The sequence below is a fragment of the Arachis ipaensis genome, chromosome B5 (genome assembly GCF_059453495.1).
Source record: "Arachis ipaensis isolate K30076 ecotype BB chromosome B5, ASM5945349v1, whole genome shotgun sequence".
Lineage (NCBI taxonomy): Eukaryota > Viridiplantae > Streptophyta > Magnoliopsida > Fabales > Fabaceae > Arachis > Arachis ipaensis.
In genome coordinates this window covers 19,815,441-19,840,301 of record NC_142440.1, presented here as the reverse complement: position 1 = coordinate 19,840,301, position 24,861 = coordinate 19,815,441, and the positions used below count along the sequence as shown (strand labels likewise).

At 33.3% G+C, this 24,861-nt stretch overlaps 2 protein-coding genes and 1 pseudogene across 2 annotated transcripts; 2 read left to right on the top strand and 1 right to left on the bottom strand.

Annotated features, from left to right (window-relative positions):
* Positions 1 to 7,862: 7,862 nt before the first annotated feature.
* LOC107640305 (uncharacterized) lies at positions 7,863 to 8,709 on the bottom strand. Its single transcript, XM_016343836.3, has 2 exons — positions 8,283 to 8,709; positions 7,863 to 8,187 (listed from the first exon to the last, which is right to left on the bottom strand). The coding sequence occupies exons 1-2, from the start codon at positions 8,681 to 8,683 to the stop codon at positions 8,130 to 8,132; spliced, it is 459 nt and encodes a 152-aa protein (XP_016199322.1). The 5' UTR covers positions 8,684 to 8,709; the 3' UTR covers positions 7,863 to 8,129.
* Positions 8,710 to 11,492: 2,783 nt separating this feature from the next.
* Positions 11,493 to 11,918, top strand: LOC148563534 (uncharacterized). Its single transcript, XM_088486844.1, has one exon. The coding sequence runs from the start codon at positions 11,493 to 11,495 to the stop codon at positions 11,916 to 11,918; it is 426 nt and encodes a 141-aa protein (XP_088342970.1).
* Positions 11,919 to 19,286: 7,368 nt separating this feature from the next.
* LOC148563533 (cytochrome P450 84A1 pseudogene) lies at positions 19,287 to 19,974 on the top strand (annotated as a pseudogene).
* Positions 19,975 to 24,861: the final 4,887 nt, after the last annotated feature.

Here is a 24,861-nt window from a genome sequence, read left to right as displayed (position 1 = left end):
TTACCCTCTCTGCAAAGCTAATTAGGGCCCCTTATCAGCTGCTCCTCTCTTCTCAAATGCTGGACCACCATTGAAGGGACTTTGCTGAAGCCTCTGTCATATCGCCACCTCCAGGACGACCACTTCCTCCTCCTCCTCGTCGTAGCCAATGTGACCAATGTTAGTCGCCGTCGTATCTTCATCTTCGTAGCTACTGTGTTCGCGTTTCTTTGTGTTCTCATCTTTCATTCTTTCTTTGCTTGTCTTCTCTTCTCTTTTCTATTTGCGTTTCTATTGTCGTTAATGGTTCTCTTCTCTTCGAGTTTATGGGCGCTCTTTCTTCTCATACTCTCTGTTAGAAACAAGAGACTAAACTGGAGAAAGGATAGTGTATTATTGAGTGTGTCTCAAAGGTACAATGTACAAGGGTATTTATATGTGCTAGAAGAATCAAAGCAATAAAAGCATACAATCCTACAATTAATATACAGATATGCTATATAAATATAAATGATACTAATTGATCTAAATTTATACTCTAACATCCCTCCTCAAACTCAAGTGGGAGCTAAGGATACCATCTTGAGTTTAGACACTAGAGTCCGCAAACGAGTAGGATGATGAGCCTTTGTGAAGATATCAGCAGTCTGAACTAGAGTTCAAACAGCGACGAGGTGAATAGCATCAACAAGTAGACGTTATCAAACAAAGTGACAATCAATCTCAATGTGTTTAGTGCGTTCATGAAACACATCATTATGCGCAATCTGAATAGCATTGCGGTTGTCACAAAAAATATCAGTTGGGGACGAATGAGGAGCATTCAAGTCTTCGAGAAGCCAACGAATCGAGACAACCTCAGTAGTGGTGTCAGCGAGAGCACGGTATTCAACTTCTGTGCTTGAGCGAGCAGTGAACGTTTGCTTCTTAGCTCACCAAGAAATGAGAGCATCGCCAAGAAACAAACAATAACCATTAGTAGAACGACGATCAGTGGGATCACCAGCCCAATCAACATCTGAGTACGCCTAAAGAGATAAAGATGAATAGGTAGAAAAATAAAGGCTATGAAATAGGGTGTCTTTGATGTAGCGAAGAATGCGAAGAACTGCCGCATAGTGAGTAGTACGAGGAGATGACAAGAACTAGCTAAGAACATGAACTGGATAGGCGATGTCTAGTCGGGTGACAATTAAGTAGATGAGTCTTCCAACTAACTGTCGATAAAGAGTAAGATTGTCCAAAACAGTGTCATCCATAAGGGATAAATTGAATATTAGGCTCAAGGGGAGTAGACTCAGTACGACTATCTGTAATTCCGACTCGAGCAAGAAGATCCGAAGCATACTTAGCTTGTGAGAGATAGATGCCGTCATTTGTGGATATGGCTTCTAGATCAAGAAAATAATTGAGAGAATCAAGATTTTTCATCTCAAAAGTACGGTGAAGGGAGGCCTTGAGATCAGAGATACCATCAGCATCATCTCCAGCAATGATCATGCCATCAACATACAAGAGTAGAAGAACAACTCCTCGTTCATTTTTACGAATGAAGAGAGCATTCTCATGAGGGATGCAAGTGAAATCGAGATTGCATATAGTGGTGCTGAACTTTTCAAACTATTCACGAAGAGTTTGCTGAAGACCATAAAATGCCTTGCGAAGGAGACTGACTTTGCTAGAGGGACAAGGATATCCTAGAGGTGGTTTCATATAGACCTTTTTTTAAATTCCCATTAAGAAATGCATTCTTCACATCCATATGACTGAGAGACCTTTTTTTTACCGCAGCAATGGCAAGGAAAGCTCGAACAGATGTGAAACGAGCAACACGAGCAAAAGTTTATTCATAATCAATACCATACTCTTGCGTACAACCTTGAGCAACTAATTGTTTCTTATAACAGTCAATAGAACCATCAGAGCGGGTCTTGATCTTATACACCCATCTACTACCCACAACTTCTTGATTAGAAGGAGGATCAACCAAGTTCCAAGTGTATATTTTTTCAAGTGTATGAATTTCTTCCTGCATTGCTTGCTGCCAACTTGAATTTGTAGAGGATTCTTGGAATGGCTGGGGTTCATAATGATGAAGAATAGTAGAAGAATAATGATAATCTCATAATCAAGAAGATAAGGAGGTAGATTTCTTACCCTAGAAGAACGAGCGAAAGAAAGAGGCATGACAGCAGGAGCTGGAGCAACGTCCGATCCAGATTCATCGGAAGATGGAGAAAACGGAAGAGGAGGGGGCTCGAGGGATTGACTTGAGATAGAACCTCTAGTATCATCACTAGGAAAAAGATCAACATTAAGATCAGTGAAAAACGGTGACTAAGTAGAAAGAATGGGCTCAAAAGAGGAAAAACTAGAGAACATGTGATGCTCTCGGAAGACACATAACGAGATATACGAATACGTCGAGAGATAGGATCCTAACAACGATAACCCTTGTGTTCAATGCAATAACCAAGAAAACAACGCATACGAGTCCGAAGTTCAAGTTTATTATGTTCATGAGGCTAAGGAAGGACAAAACAGACACAACCAAAAACACAAAGAGAGCTGTAATCGGGAGAAGTATGATAAAGACGCTCAAAAGGAGTAGTGTTACCAAAGATAGAAGAAGGGAGTCGATTTGATAACATGAATAACAGTGAGAATAGTTTCACCCCAAATACGCTTAGGACAGGAAGAAGAAATAAGCATTGCACGAACAGAGTCAAGAATGTGACGGTGTTTGTGCTCAACTCTGCCATTTTGTTGTAAGGTACTAGGACAAGAAAACTCAGACAAAATACCCTGTTCTGCAAGAAAATTTAAGAGTTTGGAGTCACGATATTTCATAACATTATCGCGTCTTAAGATTTTAATGACCTTAGAAAACTGAGTTTGAATCATAGTGGCAAAGTTAATATCAATCTGAGGCAGCTTATGACGATTAGTCATCAAATAAACCCAAGTAAAACGTGAATAATCATCAATAAAGACGATAAAGTATCGAGCCTCTCCCATAAAAACGGTGGGAGCGGGACTCAAAACATTAGAATGAATAAGATCAAAAGGAGAGCAAGTAAGAGAGGAACTATTATAAAAAGATAAGACATGTTGTTTTGCAGTTTGACAAGAAATGCAATCAAAAGACTCATTTTAAACTTGACCTAAAACACCCGTAGACAAAAGAAGACGTAATTTTTCTAAGAAACTGTGGGCAAGACAGCGGTGCCAAAAGTGAAGAGTAGATGGAGAAAAAACATCACTGAGATTTGACGTAGAGGGAATATGAAGGTTCTCAAGCTCAAATCGTTCGACCTTACATCCAGTCACGATGATCTTTTCCGTCCGACGATTCTGCACACAACAATCAGAAATAAAGAAGTTTTGTTTGAGTCTTTGTGAATATGAAAGCATTTATAGCAAGGAACTCATTCCAATCCTTATTTATGACCCACTTGTTATAAAAAGTAACTTCGCATAAGCTTTTATATCATAAACAGTAATAGAAATTTAAAGTATCTCTCTCTTTTTCATCAGGAGAAAGTAAATTTAATCTTTATTGTGGTCTCACTTAATTAATTAAAATAATTAAAATTTTATAAAATTATTTAAATTTGTTAGTATTTTTAATTTTATAAACAAAAACAAACAATTTACTTAAAAACTATTTTGTAATGTATAAAAATTAAATTTATTTTTTTATTCAGACCAATTAAATTAATTATGATTTAATATAACAGTAGATACAATTTTCAAATTGTTCCACTTCTATTTAATCAATTATGATTTAATATAATTAAACTTTTTTTTAAATAACTTGCACGCATGCCAAATTATTATTAAGTAATCTAAGTCCCTCTAAATTCTTTCAACTCAATCTATGTGTAGAGACTCTCCTCCAAAGTATAGTTATCAAATTTAAATCAGACTGATCGGTTCGACTGGAAAATCAATAAATCGAATTTTAAATTGGTCCAGATTAATAATTTAACCGGATAAATATACGAATCGGTCAAATTTAGAGATTGAATTGGATCGGTCGATTTGCTGGTCAGCAAACCTGCCACCACTAGGACAAGTTCACTTTTTGTATTCGGTCACGCTACGTTACCAACAGCATATCTGCCAACTTCTGTCAACTCTTATTTATAATTGTGTTTCATGGAAGTGTCTTTATGGATGTGTCTAATAAAAAAGTCTTTTTTATGGTTGTATTTAATAGAAATGTCTTTAAAGATATATTTTCTGAATGTGTCTTTTTATATATGTATTTAAAATATAATAATTAATTATTATTGACAATAAATTGACAGATAATATGTTGGTACCCTATACTTTTCCATAAACGATACACTGCATTGTTATCAAATTCCACTCAACCCATTCAGTTTGACCAAAAATTCAGTCACCCTCCAAATCGCCTTCGTATCAAACCCGTTAAAATCCGGTCCAACCGGCTCGATTTACATAAACGTCGGTGACCTGATAAACTTTCGTAACCCGAACAGGGCCATGCTTTATTTTTAAAAGAAATGGAGCTCAACGGCGTTGTTTTAAATTTTTAATCAATGCCAAATTAAAAACCTTATTTTACTTCATCCTCTCAGACCATCTCCAATGATAAAAAACCAAAGGTCTTATTCCAACTTTTTCTAATAAAACGTAAAGACCAATCATTGAAGATCTTTAGAACATAGTTATCAGAATTAAATTGATAATTAACCTAGCCAAATTATTAAGTTATTGGATCATTAGTTCAACCAGTAGATCACAAATTTAATCGATTGATCCAATCATAATTAAATAATTATATAAAATTTATTTTTTATATCAAATTAACTTATTTTTTATTCATTAATTAATTAGTATCTATTACATTATTTAAATATATGTTAAAAAATATTAATATTAATAGATGTCATATAATTATCAATAACAAAAATATGTCATGATTAATAAAAAAAATTTACTTATTTTTTTTAATTTATAGATATTTAACGAAGTTTAATTTTTATTTTAATAATAATATAATTAGAAAATAATTAATTTAAGAAAGAGTAAATATAAAATAAAAATAAATTAAATTAATATAAATACTATTCATTAGAATAAAAAGATAAAAAAATATCTTAAATTTATATGACTAAAAGAATTAATACATAAGTTATTAATTAGGATATGTCTAATAGTTAATAATATATTCATGAAAAGATAAAATATAATACAAAAGAAAAAGTATAGAGTAGGTACCAACATATTATCTGCCAATTTATTGTCAACAATAATTAATTATTATATTTTAAATACATATATAAAAAGACACATTCAGAAAATATATCTATAAAGACACTTCTATTAAATACAACCATAAAAAAGACTTTTTTATTAGACACATCCACAAAGACACTTCCATGAAACACAATTATAAATAAGAGTTGGCAGAAGTTGGCAGATATGCTGTTGGTAACGTAGCGTGACCGATCATTTATTATTAACTATTTATTTATTTTAGAGTAATTATCTAAATCACTCTATAAAGATTTTAAAATCGGATATTTTACTTTCTAAAAAAAATTAATACACAGATCAATCTCTAAGATTTTACTCCGACAGACAAATTAATCTCCAGTTCATTTTCTGGCAAAATAATTACTCAGATCAGTCCCAAAAATTTTAAAAATGAATATTTTAGTCCTCAAGAAAAATTAATGTACAAATTAATCTCCAACGGTTCTCTCCGTTAGATATAACAAGTCTTCCGTCCAAAAATAAAAATTATTATTATTAATTGCATAATAATATTATACTATAATTTTTTGTATTTTTTGAACAACAATAATGATAAACATATTCATTAGATTCTTTTATATATATCTATATATAGTCACTCAATAATAATAATAATAATAATAATAATTAATAAAATTATCAGAGATTATTTTATAAGAAATTTAAAGTTAAAACTATTTGATATTTTTGTATTTAATATAATAAAAAATATTCTATTTAAAAATATATTTGTATTAAAAAAATATGTATTTATGGTTTTAACTTTGAATTTTTTGTAGAATAACCCTAATAATTTTATTGATTATTATTATTATTATTATTATTATTATTATTAATTGACTATATATATATAAGAATCTAATAGATAAATTTATCATTATTTTTGTTAAAAAATACAAAAATATATAGTACAATATTATTGTGCAATTAATAATAATAATAATAATAATAATAATAATAATAATAATAATAATAATAATTATTATTATTATTATTATTATTATTTTATTTTATTTTATTTTTGGACAGAGGACTGTTATGTTTAACAAAGAGAAACGTTAGAGATTGATTTGTACATCAATTTTTTTGGGAATAAAATGTCCGTTTTTAAAATTCTTGGGGACTGATCTGAGTAATTACTCTGTCGAAAAATGAACTGAGAATTGATTTGTCTGCCAGAGTAAAACCTTGAGAATTGATTTGTGTATTAATTTTTTTTGGGGACTAAAATGTCCGATTTTAAAATCCTTGGAGACTGATTTGAGTAATTACTCTTTATTTTAAAAATAATGCTAGATACTAAATTCTTAATATTAAATTTAAAATTATAAATCTAAACATTAAAATTAACTAATGCTGACTAATTAAAAATTAATTTTTATATTTTTATTTTAATCAATAAAATTAAGGTAGTATGTGATTAGGTATAAAAATATTATTTGTACACCAAAATCAGCCACCAATGTATTTATCTATAAATATATATGTGATTTAATTTATTTTCAATGTATATTTATATTCTAATATATATTTTATATTGATAGCTAATTTTAGTGACTGATTTTAATTTACACATAGTATAACTACAGACCAGATAATTTACACATTAGTTTCATATATATCAAATAATTATCTCATCATTATTATCCACCATTATTATTATTATTATTATTATTATTATTATTATTATTATTATTATTATTATTATTATTATTGTAGTACAGTAGTATACATACGAGGGGTATAAGTGTGCAAACATAATCTATTTGTTGACAAGACTGTATTTTCCACTCAATTTTGCTTTATATATACATATACTCCAGTGTCTTAAATATCATTACAAGAAAAAGTGGGACTATTTCCTATTAAAAAATGGAGGAAGTTAGATTGCTCATTATCAATGTTAGTTATTATTAAAGTTAAATTTTGATTGTATGGGATCCTTCGGATGTGAGGGTCCTGAATCCTGATTCTCTTTTTGTTTCTTTTGTTGTCTTTTTGTTTTGCTGCTGTCTTTCCTAGTTCCAAAAAAAAAAGTTATTAAAGTTAAATTTTTATTTGGATCAATAATTAAAGTTTAGCACGTTTCACCTAGCTAAATCTCTAGCTAGCCAATTATGAATGTATATATTTGGAGAGAAAATGTAATCACGGGTCCAAAGTAGAGGGTATAATATATATAAGAGCAATGCTAGGGGCCAGCAACTTTTATGATTGGTAGTCATCAAATAGCTATCAATGATGATCTAATGGTGTGAGATTGGTGTGAGATTTCATCCAATGACTCACCTTTTTCTGCTGACTATATGTTGGCCAAAAATCAACAAAACTGCTGACCCCTAGACTTTTCCTATATATAATCAAACTTGCATATGCCGTGTGGTGGCTTTATTTCATAATAACGATAATAATTATATTTATTTACTCTATATATATATATATATACACGTAATTATATATATTATGTATATACTAAAATCAGTTATTAAAATAAAATATATATTAAAAATAAATTAAATTATACATATATTTATATATACATATATTAATTTCTGATTTTAGTTTTTTGATTGTGCTGTACGGATAATATTTTTCATATATATATATATATATATATATATATACAAAAGTACAATGGCAAATACGAAGAAGACGGAAGCCACATGCTTGTTCCGAAAGAGTTGCTTTCAAGCGGGCTAACATTATTAATAGATGATTACATCTTATTTACAACCTCGACATCGAAAATAATCACATAGGAGAAAAAAATAATAATATATATAGACAAACAAAAATTAATTAAATATCCCTCATCATGCTGCAGATGGAAGTAATTGAAATGCATGTATGTCCAAAGCAAATCAACGGTGCAAGGCTGGGTCAACGCCCACGGTCTTCAATGTCTCAGCTCTTCGAGGACTGCATGAACACATCAAATTAAAATTAAATAATTTCTTAATAAATAATAAAGTAACGCAGTGCAATAATGCAATGCAATTGTGATAGATACTAACGTGGTGAATGGGTTAGGGCGAACGGGATCATTGAGGGTGGTCTTGTTATCTTGAACGTGAGCGAGCTTCCTCAAGAAGGAGCCGTTGACGAACTTGTCGGCGGAGCTGATGGTGCGGTCAGGGTCAGACACTTCGGGCATTGTTTCCCTTCTGTGCTTGTTCACGTGAACCGTTGGAGAACGCGCAAGCTGCTGAAACGCAGTGTGGGTTGCAATTGACACCGCCAAAACCACCATTCCCCCTACCATGTACATCGGTGCGAAATCTGCCTTCAGGGTGCTCATCCCAGAAGCCGATTGAGCACAGTGATCCACCGTGGCATGGCTGCCGGCCCCCGCCCTCAGTTTTGGAACGGTTGACGTCGCAAATGAACGACTTATCGCTGCCCTGAACAAAGCCATCTAATTTTATTTTGATGTAAATTATCAAATCAGATGCCAATGAAATGAAATTATGCATGCGGATATCCACTTATATACAGGGAACCATCTAGGTGCCGGAATATTTTACGGAGCTGACCTAGTTTTTAAATCACAGAATAATTGTCGATAAATAATTTTAACGGTTGATAGAGTAGTCTCGGTATAACCAGTGAATATGGATAAAACTACGCAATTCAATGGTTTGAATATCTCAATTTGTACTAGTTAGAGTACACAACTACACATCAAAGTATGGTGATCACAAATTTGCCGACTGTTATAAATATTTGTGTGTTGCGAAAATAATTATATGTCAATAAAAAATATTAAATATTATTGTTAAATACATCATGAACTTGATTGTCACGTTGAGATAGCTAGGAAAAAGTTAGTTAATGAGTGTTGGAGCATTATTAAGCTAGCTAACCTGTGTGTTTATAAATTATAATTACTTCGCATATAAATTATTCATTATTTTAGGTGTATACTAAAATTAGATGATACTAAAAGATATTTATAAATTTTATATATATTAATATTAATTTTATTAATAATTAATATTAATACTAATATTTAAGTGAGCGATTAAAATTTTTAACCGGTTTTGAGTTAGTTAATTGATTAATCAGTGATATATATATGTATGTAATAGTTGGTGTGTGAAATAATATCTTGTGTCTATTCACCTAACAACAAAAGGGTTGTGATTATTCATACAACAACAAAGAGTCACAACCATTTAACATGGTACGTGACTTCTACTAATTCATGCAACATATATATATATAAATATCCCTTCTACTCAAAACGAAGTGAGCTTGTTTGTCAAGTCTTATTTTTTTCTTTTTCTTTTTTTTTTAGTTCAAGAGAGTTGAGAATTTTTTATTATTGCTAATTAAGAAATTTATTGATTTTATTGTATTTTGAGAGAATATTATCACATCAATCCTATAACAACTAAGTGTTGGGGACAAATATTTCTCTAAAAAAATAATCTAACCGTGCTTTAAAACCATAATATAATATAGGTTTTGTCATTTTACCATCTTCATATACCCAACACACACGTATATTTATACACAAATATATTAATAGTTGATAATTGTTTTGTCGATTTTTAGCAAATCGAGAGTGGTTCGATATCTAATATCTGGGAGCAAAACATACTCTTCTTTGTGAGTACCAGTTCTCTTAAAGTGCATTAAAGACCTTTCGATCAAACAAAAACTTAAGGAAATCTGAAAACATAAATAAAAGACTTTGAAAATAAATTGATCGAATTTAAAATGAATTGCATTGAATTTAAATAAAATAGTAAAATGCCTTCGATTAAATCAAAAGACTTTTGAAATTGAAAATAAAATACTAAAACGTAAAATTGAACAAAAAAATTAAATGTTGCTTGAAAAATAAATTTACAAAAAAAATAAAATTTGTAGAAAATATAAATGAAAAAGTAAAAACAGCAGAAGAAACTCTACAAAAAAATAACTCGAATGCAGACTCAGAAAGTCGCCGCTAAAATATGAGTGTGCTTAAATATTTTTTGAAACAAAGTTTCAACCCTCGTGCATTCGAGCATTCTCTTATTTATAAAATTTTCGACCAATTAAATTAAAATGTAACTCTCACATTCATTGATTCATAAGTAATCGTTCCCGCATCTTTTGTTTCACAAGAATAACGTCTAAAAATAACTACTAAACATATGGATCAACTTATTTGACTAATTATGATAATTTGACTCTTGCTCGATATTCTCTGTCAAACGATTCTTTCTCGATGTAGACCTCTCTTTGAAAACACACATTTGATGCATTTTTTTTCTAAAATAAATTATTTTCGATTAACAATAATTGTAGTGGATAATTTTATGTATCAATAACATTTTTGATAATTATAAAGCAAGCTCTGAATAACGAAGCAGTGTGATTTCATTCAAATGTTCTATGCGAATTATGGTTTGGGCGAATCCCATATGTTAATATTTGAGTATCTCCATTCATTTTCTACACGTGTCATGTTATTAATGAACTTCCCTACATAATTTTTTCTCTTATAAGCTTCACTTTCTTATCGTTTTAGAGTTCAACAGATCAATCTTTTCTTCATCTTCTGTGTTATATATATATATATATATATATATATATATATATATGGTCATTTTAAACTATATGTTACAGTAATTGTATTAATTATAATATTTTAAAAAATATTATTAAAATTAAAGTAATATTTTTTTATTATTAAACAATATTTTTTAAAAAATATAAAAAAATTGTTAATTATTACTAAAATATAAAAAATTGTAATTTTAATTTTTAGTCCATTATTAGAGCGAGTGGGCTATTTGATTGATAAACATAATTCATGGTAATAGTCCATTATTCCAGATTGAATATAGCAATGAGCTCCAGACCCAACAAAGAATTATATATGTTGGGTTGACCCAACGGAAAGTGTTGCTGCATGTTCGGACAAAGCCCATATAAATTTAACTATATAACATTCAATAGTCAAATAGACTCTGTAAAAAAAGTGTTGATCAACCCAAATCTCTCAGCAGGAAAGCGAGTTCTCTCATGAGGAGAGCTTTTTAGAACATAAGGTTCTAGTCGAACCCGTACCTGAGTATCATCCCTTCCAACAAAACTAACCTACAACAAAAAACTTGTTAGATCAGCTATAGTTTCACCCACATATAACACTGAATCAGCAAGTATTATATTCCATCACTCACACAATCAGCTTATTTATACACCACACATATACTACACAGCACAAAAGGATGGCAACCTTTGGCTTGGAACAAATAGAAGGAAAAGTGATTGCAATCAACCAGAGAATAGAAGAGGAATACAAAGCTAACTGCATCAACTTGGTGGGCAAGATAATATCGGAGAAAGAACTAAGTTTCAAGGTGATAAGGAATGCTATTATGAGGATATGGGGAAATCCACAAGGTGTTGCTATTTCGGAGGTAGGAAGGAACAAGGTCCTTATTAGCTTCAAAGATCAGAGAAAAGGGCTTCAAATATTGAAGGGAAGACCATGGAGCATAAGAGGGCAGCTAGTTAACTTGCAGATGTGGAACCAAAGGGATTCCATACATGAGGTAAACCATGATAGAATGGAGTTATGGGTGCAGATGCATGGGTTCCCACAGGCATATCTCAACAATAACACTGTAAGAATCATTAGAGACAAGATATGAATAACAATGGAAACAGAGGATCCAAGAAGCAGCAATATGTTGGAGAGATCATTTCTCAGGGTAAAAGTAGCTTTGGACATAACAAGGCCACTACCAACTGGGTTCTGGTTGGCCAGAGAGGACTTGCCAAATACCTGGATTGAATTTAAGTATGAAAAAATTCAGGATAACTACTGTTTGAAGTGTGGCTTACTGGGATATGGGAGGAAGGACTGCCAGAGGCCTCAAGCTATGGCAAGCTGGGATCCAAGTATACCTAGATATTCAGCTGGCCTTGGAGTTAACAAGGCAAAACCGCTCATGTACAAGGAGGCATGGAGAATTGAGGAAGAAACTTCAGATAGCAAAGAGGGAGAAGATGAGGCGCGTGCAATCAACCAAGTTGAAAAGGAAGGTGAGGATCTACAATTCTCAGCTGAGAGTGGCACTGGAGGAATGGGAAGCATAGGGAAACGAAGAGAGAAGGAGGGTGCAAGCGGAAATCAAGGAGAGGGAGTAGCACAGAGTCACAGAGCAGAGGAGCAAGTAGGAGAAGGTCCGGAAAATCAGCAACTGGAAGGATTTGTGTCAGAGAAAGAAGATTTGGAGCAGTTAGGAGAATTGGGAAGATATTTTCTGAAGTTAGGTAACTTAAAAACAAAATTGCAAGAGGCTAAGAAAAAAAAGTTAAATAGAGAGGCTGGAAATAATTGGGCCAACAGGCCCATTCAATCAAAAAATACAACCTGCATAGAAGTTGAGCAAAGCCCACTAAAAGAAAACAGAGATGGATTACACATGGTGAAGGACAATCTAAGGGAAGGAAAAGCCCAGAATACACAGAGACAGCAGAAACAGAAAGCAAAAACAGGCCCTACTATAATGCAGGTGTTGAAGGAGAAATGGGGAACATGGGCTACAATTAAAGATAAGGAGTTAGTAGAAAAAACGGGAGAAATAGAAAACAATAAGAAGACTGAAAAGGTAGGGAAAGGAAAGAAAATATGGGAATTTAGAGATAAGAGGGATGCAGAATGGAAGGACAAGAAACTGATGTAAAAAATAATGCAATGCAGTGGTAACGAAAATTTCTATTATGTTGAATTGCCAAGTGAAGATGAAGGGGAAGGAATTAAGCCTGATGGAGGAACTGATTTGATGGTTACAGCGGGAAATTGGGAGGTAGAATTAGCACAGAGTATGGAAATGCAACTGAGCCTAAAGAGGAAGAGGGAGATCACGAAGCCAAAGGCAACAGCAGAGAGCATGCAAGATGAAGAATATGAGGCAGAAGAAGCTGCAAGGAAGAAAAGGTACCTGAACATACAAAACATGGCTGAGGAGGCGGGCCTTAGCATGCCCCACCTGCAATCATGAGTTGCATAAGCTGGAACTGTCGTGGGTTAGCGGCGCCTGCGACAGTGGCAGAGGTGCAGAACCCCTGCAAGCAGTATAAGCCGAGTATTATCTTTTTGATGGAGACTAAAGCCAGTGAAAAAACTGTTGATAGAATTAGGAGAAAAATCCATTATGATAAAGCTTTTTGTGTAGAATCCCGGGGTTTGTCCGGTGGTTTATGTTTATTTTGGAATGATAATATCAGTATTAATATTTATGCATGGTGTCTTAATTATATTAAAGCTACTATTAAATATAAGAATGGAGATGAATGAGAGTGTAATTTTGTTTATGGGCATCCGGATCCAAAGAGAAGGAAAGATTTATGGAAAGAATTATCCATAGAGAATACTAATCTTAATAAACCGAGAATGTTAATAGGGGATTTCAATGAAATTTTAAATCAAGAAGAGAAGAGAGGCATGCACCCCCAAACCAAGAAATCAGATTTTGGTGTTTAGAAATTTTGTGGATACTAATGCGCTTATAGATTTTGACTTGAAGGGTATGAGATTTACATGGTTTAGTAATCCTAGGAATGGATTTATTACTAGGGAAAGGATTGACATGGCCTTATCCACGTGGGAATGGAGGAGAATGTATCCAAATGCAGTGTTAACAGCTATACCTTCTATTAGCTCGGATCATACTCCTCTAATTTTGAGGTTTGAACCAAAGGTCAAGATCAGAAAAGAATTTAAATATGAGGCATATTGGGAGGATCATGACGAGTGTGAAAATGTGATCAGAAAGGGATGGGGTAGGGAAGGCAGACCAGAAGATGAGAACTGGAATAAATTAATTAAGAGAATGGAAGGAAGCAAGAGGGAATTAAGAAAGTGGAGCAAAGTGACGTTTAAGAGAGCAGACCATGAGATCGAAAGGATGAAAGCAAGACTACAAGAGATTATGAGCTCAGATTTGGCAGAGGAAAGACAAGAAAAAATTAAGGAATTAAAGAGAAGAACCACCTTTCTATGGAAGCAGGAAGAAAAATTTTGGGGACAAAGAGCCCGGATCAAGTGGCTGAGGATGGGAGACAAAAATACAGCTTTTTTTCATGCGTCTACAGTTCAAATGAGGGACAAAAATAGGATTGAAAGATTGAAAAATGCAAACGGGGAATGGATTAGTGAAGAAGATGAAGTGAGGAAGATGGCTGAGGAGTATTTTGAAAGCTTGTTCAAAGCCACTAAAGATCTCAGAATGGAGGATTGCATTGGCAAAATTCCAAAACGAGTAACACAAGAGATGAATAATAGTCTCATTGAAGATATTACTGATAAGGAGATTAAAGATGCAGCTTTTAGCTTAGGCAGCCTTAAAGCTCCAGGCCCTGATGGACTTAATGGCCTATTTTTTCAAAAACACTGGGAGATTGTAGGAAAGGAAGTTACTGCAGTAGTAAAGAACTTTTTTAGGGAAGGAACACTGAATGAACAAATTTGTAAAACTACTATTGTCCTGATCCCGAAGGTAAAACAACCAGAAACTCTCAATCAGTTGAGACCGATAAGTTGCTGTAATTTCGTGTACAAAATTATATCAAAAGTCATGGTGATGAGGTTGAGAAAAATTTTGGACAAGATTGTATCCCCAACTCAAAGTGCTTTTGTGGGTGGAAGGATGATACAAGATAATATTGTCATAGTGCAAGAGGTGTTCCATAGTTTGAGTAGAAAAGAAAATGGGGGATCAAAGAATTTGGCCATTAAAGTGGATATGAATAAAGCGTATGATAGGTTGGAGTGGGATTTTATTGAAGCCACCCTGAAGGCGTTTGGATTTGATGTTATGTGGGTAAAGTGGGCTATAGAATGTGTGAGACGAGTAACATACAGAATTAAAATCAATGGAAAGTTATCAAGAAAGATCTGACCTCAGAGGGGTCTAAGACAAGAGAATCCCCTTTCTCTTTATTTGTATATCATTGCAGCCGAGGTTTTCACTATACTTATGGAGGAGGCTCTGAAAGATAAAAGAATATCAGGCATTAAAGTAGCTCGCTCAGCATCTACGCTGACCCATCTTCTTTTTGCGGATGACTGTATCATTTTCTCAGAAGCAAATGAGGATGAAATATACCAACTGATTTCAATCCTTAACTCCTTTACGAAGGCTTTAGGACAAAGAATAAATTTGAAAAAATCTGGCATAATATTTGGGAACCAAATATCTATTCAGAAAAGAGTGAATATAGAGGAGATTCTAAATATGGCTTCTTGAAAAAATCCGTGAAAGTACTTGGGGCTTCCAGCTCAATGGGGAAGGTCCAAGAACAGAGCCTTAGCATGGATAGAAGACAGGGTCATGGAGAAATTGGGAGGATGGAAAGAAAAGCTGTTAAATCAAGCGGGCAAAGAAGTTCTAATCAAAGCAGTGATACAAGCCATCCCATCTTATGCTATGAGTATTGTTAGGTTTCCCAAAGGTTTTTGTCAAAAATTGAGCAACAGAGTGGCTCGATTTTGGTGGGCTTCAAATGGAAAGGATAGAAAAATTTATTGGAATAGTTGGAATAACATAAGCTTAAGCAAGAAAGAGGGAGGCTTAGGTTTCAAGGACTTTTACATTCAAAATTTAGCTTTCCTAGCTAAACAAGCATGGAGGATGGTAGAGAGTCCAAATGCCATCTGGGTAAAAGTACTTAAAGCTGTGTACTTTCCGAAGGGTAATTTTTGGGATGCAAAGAATACAAGGAACTCCTCTTGGGCATGGAAAAGCTTGGTACAAGGAAAGAATTTTTTGAAAAGGAATGGAAGATGGATAGTGGGAGACGGGACTAAAGTGAGAATTTGGGAGGACAATTGAATTTTAGGAACGAATAAAATACAGGAATGTAGAAGGTCTGAGTTTGAATATGTAAAAGATTTGTTAAAGGAGGGGGAAGGATGAGATTTAAGTAAGCTCACTACCTGTTTCAGGCAAGAAGATATAGAAAAAATTATGAGAACCCCAGTAAGTATTATAGATAGAGAAGACAGATTTATCTGGCCTCATACTTTTGAAGGTAGGTATTCTATTAGGTGAGGGTACAAGGTGGCGAGAAAAGAGATTTTAGCGGCTGGTGTAGGAAGCCCTTCGACAAGTGAGGATATTAGGAACTTATGGAAGGAAATATGGGGATGTCAGGTCCCACAAAAAAATCAAGATGTTCTTATGGAAAGCTGCCTACAACATAGTGCCAGTGTATACTAATTTGTATAAGAAAAAAGTTACTAACAGCCCTATGTGTCCCATTTGTTTGCAGGAACCAGAGACGACAGAGCATGCCATGCTATTGTGTCCATGGACTAGGGCAGCATGGTTTGGATCCCAAGTTCAATGCAGCCCAACACCACAGACAGTTACAAATTTTGGGGCATGGATACTCAAACAGATAGGAAGAATTAGAGAAGAGGGGAAAGAAAGTCAAGAAAGGCTCATCAGCAAACTAGCTTTCCTAATATGGGAAATATGGAAATCAAGGAATCAGGCAGTTCACCAACATGTCAGCATCAATCCAAAGACTACTATAATGAGAGCCAGACTAATGGAACAAGATTTCATAGATAAGGAAGAACAGCAAAGAGTAGAGCCACAGACAACTAAAAGGGACAGGGTTAGGAGGATTACCTGGAAACCACCACCATTGAATTGGGTCAAGATTAATGTTGATGCAGCATATAACAAGAGCAATGGAAGTGGAGCAATATCAGCAGCAGTTCGAGATCACAGGGGAAAATTGATTATCGGTTCTGCAGTAAGGATCAAGGCTAGTTCAGCACTGGCAGCAGAGGCAATGGCAGTTAGGAATGCTCTGATAATATCAAAAAACATGCAAATGGAAAGAGTAATCATTGAGACTGATTCACTTACTTTGACACAAACCGTCAAGTCCAAAGGTAATATAGGTGAAATACAACCTATACTTCAAGATATTAATTTGCTGATGGAGAATTCCGACAACTGTGGTATGACGTGGGTACCCAAAGAAGGTAATGCTTTAGCCCACTCCATAGCTAAATTGGCTGCAGCGAATAATCTACGATCTCGATGGTGTTTGGAACCGCCAGAGACAGTTAAGGTGATTTTGAACAGAGAGGCAATAAGAGTAAGTCCAATGCTTAAAGAGCAGAGCACACGCGTATATGCAAGAAATTTGGAAACTGAGGTTAATAGAAGAGGTGATAGCGAAAGTGGTAACCAAGGCCTAGTTGGGAGAGGAAGGATCAACAACCAAAATTTGCAACGGAGCCAAATCAGAGCTGATGACTATGGCACGGTCAACGGGAGCACCTACCGGCAGCATCAGGTAGACGACGATCAAGAGGACTCTCTAAGAAGTGTAGCAGAGATTGAAGTCACCCCACCAGACCAGTTTAGAGAGAAGTCACGAACTTCAAGAAGCCATGGCCAAGATGGAGGTGTAGCAAGTGGTGATGAAGGAAACATGAGGAGTCCCAACGTAGACGGAGGATAGCCAGGCAGCAACACAGAGAGTAAATCGACTCGGTAAAGATGAGGTGCAGGAGCAGCATCTTTCTTGCATGGAGAAGGCGACAATGTAGTATTGATTTTTGGGTGTATCATCCATGAAAGTAGAACGCAGCTGCAGCAAGCAATTGTGGGAAGAAGAAGGTCAATACTGGGTCGGGTTGGGTTTTGGGGAGTTTGGTCTGGGCCTTTTTGGGCACCAGACAATGACCAAAAAAAAAATTTAACTATATAAATAAAAGAGTAAATAATTATTTTTAATTATAAAAGATTTATATACCAATAAAACTAACTACAAAAAAATAAAAATAAAATTGTATTTATAAAAGATGAATTATCTTAGAAAAAAATAAATAATTATTAATCTTTTATTAATTTTATTAAAAATTTAATTAAAATATCTAAATTAACTCCGCCTTATTATCTTTAACAATTTTGTTCTTTGTCTTTGTAGTCACTCACTATTGCTAACTATCCATCCTTTATCTATTTTTAATTATATTTTCACCTCTTTTGTTCACATCTATTTTTTCGGTCAGATTCCTTTTCTTTTTTCTCCAAATCCTTTTTCTTTCTTCTCCACACGCGGCAGAGATGCCGGTAATGGTGGCTTTCCCACGCTGTCGCCTCTTCATTTGTTTTTTTCTCTTTTTTATTTTTCTATCTCCTCCTCTATCTTGTGTTTTTCATTATGTTCTTTGTATGCAGTGACAACCTTTTGCCGGCAACCAGGCACAACCTTTTGCCGGCAACCAGGTACGGACCTACATTTTAAATTTTAAATGATCCCACTATAAATAAACTAAGCCTAATTATTAAAAGTTTCAAACTCATTTTATTTTTCTATCATTTTGACTATTAGTTAACCTAATCAAATTAAGTCTTCTTCCATTCTCAAATCACATCCGTCACTCATTTATTCTCTTAAATCCTCTTCTTAATTTTATATTTTCAACCTTCTTTTTCTATTCCTTGTCTAGTGATCATCTTTTCTTCATCAAAAGGTAAATTTTAAATTCTCTATTTTGTTTTATATAACTCTCTATGATTCTATGTATCTTTCAATTTTATTATTTCTCTTTTTGATATTTTCAACTACAACTTTTAATTCAAACAATTATAGTTTAGGTATTAATCTATTTTTTTATTCTCTTAATGAATTTATATATTTTATTTTATTCTCAATTTATTGATCCTTATTATTTATTTGTTTATCTTTCGTTCTATTCTATTATATGTAATTATGTTGCATATAAATTTCTAAAGTGAATTAATCAATTTACTAATTTAGAAGAGAAGTACCTTCAAGATTTGAAGAGAAGAAAGTTAGGGACAAATTTATTTTTAGTTTTTTTTTGTATTCGAATAATTAATGTGCATTTTTATTTTTTTAAATTTAAATTAATATATCTTTTGATAGTAATGTCTATTATTTTTGCTCCCCAACATAAATTTTCTGGATCCGTCACTGCCGGCAACGCCTTCTTCTCCCTTTTCTTTTTACGTTTTTCCTTTTCCATTGATTTGGTTCAACAAGAGCTAGTCCAAGTTGTGGTCCTGAACCATCAGATCGAGAAATCTAACTCCGAAAAACTTGCTTACCTTCGATGCGCACTTAAGGAGACCCTACTTTGCCTCCACCCGTCGATCCCCTCCTCCTCCTCCATGAAACAGCAGAAGAAACAACCATCAGAGGCGATTTTATCGCAAAATGGGCACGCATCATGATCAACGTGTAGGCCATAGGAAGGGATCCAAGCAGCTGAGAAGAGTCGAGTTGTTCAAGCCTTGGCGGTTCTTCAAGGCTAACGTTCCAGATTTCAAGGGAAGCAACTTCCAATTTATACCATTTGGATCGGGTCGAAGGTCTTGCTCGGTGACGCAGTTGAGGCTATATGCACTTGAGCTGGCGGTGGCCCATCTACTCCATTGCTTCACATGGGAGCTTCTTGGTGGGATGAAGCTGAGCGAGATGGACTCGAGCGACATCTTCGAACTGGCCGCTCCCAGAGCCACTCGCTTTGTCGCTTTTCCACAAAGTGCGTGCTCTTTATTTGTTGGTGTTGCTGTTTATCTCCTTTTTTTTAAGTATCATTCTTTATGTCTCTATTTGTTGTTGTGTTGTGTTGATGGTAGTGTTAGCAGTGGTGGTAGTCGTGGTATAAGGATAGTGTTGGCAGTAATTGTAGTGACCATACAGTGATAGTGTTTAAAATTTGAAAAAAATGGATAGCAATTTTGTTTTTTTTTTTTTTAAAAAAAACAAGTTCAACACATGCAGTGGAGCATACAAAGATACAATACATGAAATTTAGCAACTTCTATGTCATCTCCGACATAGCCATCAACAACACGAGTTAACCTTTGCACCACTCTCTAGAGCAACAAAACGACCTAGTCACACAGTCTACCACATTTGTTGTCTTATTCTGGAAGATAAGTTCATTTCTACATAGCCAGATGTTCCATCTAATTGAGAAGAATCCAACTAACCATGTTTTCCGCACGTCTTTTTTCAAAGGCATAGTCCTCCAACTCTCAAAATGTTCTTGTATGGCAGTTGAGATGCTCCAAACACGACCCACATGACTAATCCATGCGCACCACACCTGCCAAGCATACTCACACGTGACAAACAGATGTTGTACAGATTCAATTTTCTTGCTACACATAACGCAGACGTTATCACTTGGTTCAATGATGTCCAATCTACTTAGTCGATCCTTTGTATTGACTCGACCTACAAGCACAAACCAAGTAAACAATTTGTTATTCACAGAAAATTTAAAAGGATGAAAATAAGGAAAGAAACGAGGGTAGTTTAGATATTTTGGCTACTTTTTTAATAGAATTAATAAAAAAAAATTAACGATTGGTCACTTTTGTCGAACATAATTCATTAAGGAATGTTAAAGAGCCATTAAAATTTATTGTTTTTAATTGTCAGTTAGCCATTAATATTTTAAAGTATGAGATAAAATATATTGTTGGATTACTAGACTATAGAAATTATACTAAAGAAATTGATTTGATAGCTAAATAATAGCTAAAGACAATAAATTTGGTTTCTACTTTCTAGTGCTTCTCTAATTCATTTTTTATAAGTATAAAGTTAGTTTTTTTTTTTGGTTAATTTTATCAACGTGTGAATCTTTAATAGTCAGAAATAGTTATTTATTTTAAATAAAAGAGTAAACTACTATTTGTACTCACGAAAGTTGAAAACGCTGACATATCTACCCATAAAAAGGAAATTACCATTTGTACCCATAAAAAAAAGTTTTTACAAGCAAAATTATCTAAACCCTAAAAAATTAAATAAAATTCCTAAATTACTCTTCTCTCCATCACTACCACTATCATCTCCTCCCCTCCCCCCTCTCCTCTCTCTCTCTCTCAATGTTCTCATCTTTTCCCCACCACTGCCACCACCACCACTAACCCATCCTCTCTCTCTCCTTCTATTTTCTGAGCTCGTCGCCGCTGCCATAATCTGTCAACTCTGCCAACTCCTTCCTCTTTCTCTTTCTCTCGCTTTCCTTCTGTGTTTTGCTTTTCTCTTTTTCTTCTGCTTCTTCGAATTCTCAACCCAGAAAAAGGGCTTCACCATCATCAACAACAATAGAACCATCTTCAAATTCTTTGCCCCCCACACTCTCTCTTACCTGCAAAATTCCTTATCTTCACCACCACACCACTTCCTTCACCCAATCACCTTTCTAACCCTAACCCTCTTCACCCAGCCACCACCCCTCTTTCCCTTTCTAATCTTAAATTCCACTACCACCTCCTTCACCCAGCCACCACCCCCTTTCCCTCCAAAACTCACACACGAAGACATTACACACACACCCCCACCCGAGGAAGAAGAAGAGAAGAGGATGGGGAGCGAGACCACACTGACAACGTGGGGACTCGCTGCCGCTATCGCATCATCGTCACCGTTGTTGAGGGAGCCCAAGAGGAGATGCGAGCCAGAACCAAGGAAGGGGGAGCTGTCGCCGCCGTCGCGCCCTGCTGCTGCCGGCTCCGTCACATCTGTTGCCGCCATTGATTGAGTCCGTCGCTGTCGTTACGCAAGAGATCGGAGAAGGAGGAGAAGGCGACAGCGCCGGTGGGTGTCACTGCCACCATCGTCGTTGACGTTGTTCAGTGAGGAAGAACCATTTTTTCTCTGCTTTTTCTATTGTTGTTGTTGTTGTTGCTGCTGCTGCTGCTGTATGTGAAGAAGATGATGATGGAGGTATAGTGGTGGTGGTGGTGATAGTAGTGATAAAGGAAATGAGATGGTGGTGGAATTTGAGATTAGAAAGGAAAAGGGGGGTGGTGGCTGGGTGAAGAGGGTTAGGGTTAGAAAGGTGATTGGGTGAAAGAGGTGGTGTGGTGGTGAAGATAAAGATAATTTAGGGATTTTAGGTAATTTTTTAGGGTTTGGATAATTTTGCTTGTAAAAACTATTTTTTATAGATACAAATGGTAATTTCCTTTTTTTATGGATAGATATGTCAGCGTTTTCAACTTTTATGGGTACAAATGATAGTTTACTCTAAATAAAAAGATCAAATCAATTTAATTTGATATAGTAATTAATTTATTAATTTAATTAAATAAATATTAAAAATTCAAACTTTTTATTGTATATATAATAATTAATTAACTTATGATAAAATTTTAAATAAAATTTTATTTTATAATAAATTAATTTTTAATCTGTTAAACAGAGATTTCGTGTGAAAAAAAAATGATTTTCTACGAAAAAAAATAAAGAAATAAAGCACCCCTGAATTGAAGTAAATAAAGAAAACGAAATAAAACAAAGTCTAATGATTAGACACGCACCTTAGACAATCATAGTTATAATTAACTTTAAATTTCTTTGAGACAATCGATGGAGCATGTAGAATGACGGTTGCCGTTGACATACATATATATACATATATCAAATACAGAACATATATACCCTACCCCAAGCAAGACAATAATAGGGTCTCCGATATTACTATCAGTCTATCACCCACTCTTTGAGTTTTGTCGCCATCTTATTAATTATTTTACCCTTCATCAAACAATGTTTCGTCATATAAGCAGGTGTATGTGTACTTCGTCTAATCAATTAATATCATGTATTATATATATTATATGGAACATATCAAAACTTAGCTTCTTGATTTCTAAATATATAGTTGCATCAAAGCAATGCCAAACTATTGCGTATTTATCTGCTTATTTAATTGTTTCATACAGCTAAAATTCAGCTTGATTAAACATATACAAGAGGACGATACTTTTTTGTCCAAATTAAGAAAGATCCCATAGAAATTAAGATTGGTATTAGTTATCATATCGGTTTGTAGTATAAGTTTAGTTAATTTTCTAAAGAAAAATTAGTGTTACTAGAGAATAATGATGATGTCAAAATGTCCCCTCCTTTTTTTTATTAAAAAAAGTCAGCAATTGGACATTCAATAACATATGAATAATGAATATACACGAGATACATATTCATAAAATTTCGAGCAAATCACAATAATAAATCAAAGGAAGCAAAATTTTACACGAATAAGTCAAACCGAAAACTGTTTCATGAATCTACCAATGCACGTTTATATGTAGTTCGAACCAGCTAAATTCGAACTCTATTTCTACATAATTCGAATCAGCTGGGTTCGAATTATACACAAATACACACACAGCTACAGCTAAAAAATATTCATGAGTTATCAAGAATAGGTAGAAGAGTATTGTATAGAATTCGAATTGCTCACCATATAATTTGAATCAGAGTGATTCGAATTTCCCCATGCGTAATTCGAATCATGTAATATCTCACCATATAATTTAAATAATTTTATTAAAAAATTATCATGAATATTTTTTAATAAATTTATTTAAATTATACCACAAAAAAATATTTTATTCTATGCAAAATAATTTAAAAAATGGCTTAAAAGATGTTAGGAGTACTATAAAAATTTGTAATATCCTAATGACTTAGGACATTAAAGAAATACTCTACATAGTCAATAATAATTTAGAAATTAGAGAAAAAATATTTTTATCATGTATTTACTTAAATCACTAGAATATTACAAACTTTTATAGTACTCATAATATCTTTTAAGCCATTTTTTAAAAATTATTTTATATAGAATAAAATATATTTTTTAATTGTTTTGTATGGAATAAAATATTTTCTTTCATTTCTAAATTATTATTGACTATGTAGAGTATTTTATTTAAAATTTGAGTACATGCATGTATTTACCTAAGTTATTAGAACATTACAAATTTTTATAGTACTCCTAACATTTTTAAGCCATTTTTTTTAAATAGTTTTGCATAGGATAAAATATTTTTTGTAGTATAATTTAAATAAATTTATTAAAAAAATTTATTAAAAAATATTCATGAGCTATTAAAAATGGACAAAAGAGTATTGTATGGAATTCGAATTGATAGATCATTAATATTTTAAAGAAGTCTCGTAATTAAATATTTTGTTAGTTTTTTTTAATGTATGAAATAAAATATATATTTTTTTAATTTTTAAATTATTAATTTTTTAATAAATTTTTTAATAAATTTTTTTTAATAAATTATTAATTTTTTAACAGCATAATTCGAATTATACAATGAATAATTAGAATCAGTCAAATTCGAATTACTTAAAAACGCGTGCGTGCGTGTAGTTCGAATCACTGTGTGTAATTCGAATTAGGTAGATTCGAATTAGTGTGTGCGTGTGTTTGTGTATAATTCGAACCCAGCTGATTCGAATTATGTAGAAATGAAATTCGAATTTAGCTGGTTCGAACTACATATAAATGTGCATGAATAGATTTATGAAGCAAATTTTAGTTTGGCAGATTTGTGTAAAAATTTTCTCACCTTGACTTATTTGAATTTTTTGCTCTAAAATTTCATTTGATCTCCATTATATATTTTTTTTCAATAATGACCTTTTAATTATTCATTTTCTATAATTGTCTTATTAGTCAAAAAGTCTAAAAGATAACTTTTATGCTTATACGCGTTTAACCATTAATTTTAAATTTGATTTAATTTCCACAAATTTATTTTAAATTAATAC

Coding starts and splice junctions, on each gene's coding strand:
- LOC107640305 (XM_016343836.3), bottom strand. CDS start 8,683: ATGGCTTTGTTCAGGGCAGCGATAAGTCGTTCATTTGCGACGTCAACC. Junction 8,188..8,282: donor CGCCCTAACCCATTCACCAC/GTTAGTATCTAT, acceptor GTGTTCATGCAG/TCCTCGAAGAGCTGAGACAT.
- LOC148563534 (XM_088486844.1), top strand. CDS start 11,493: ATGGCAACCTTTGGCTTGGAACAAATAGAAGGAAAAGTGATTGCAATC.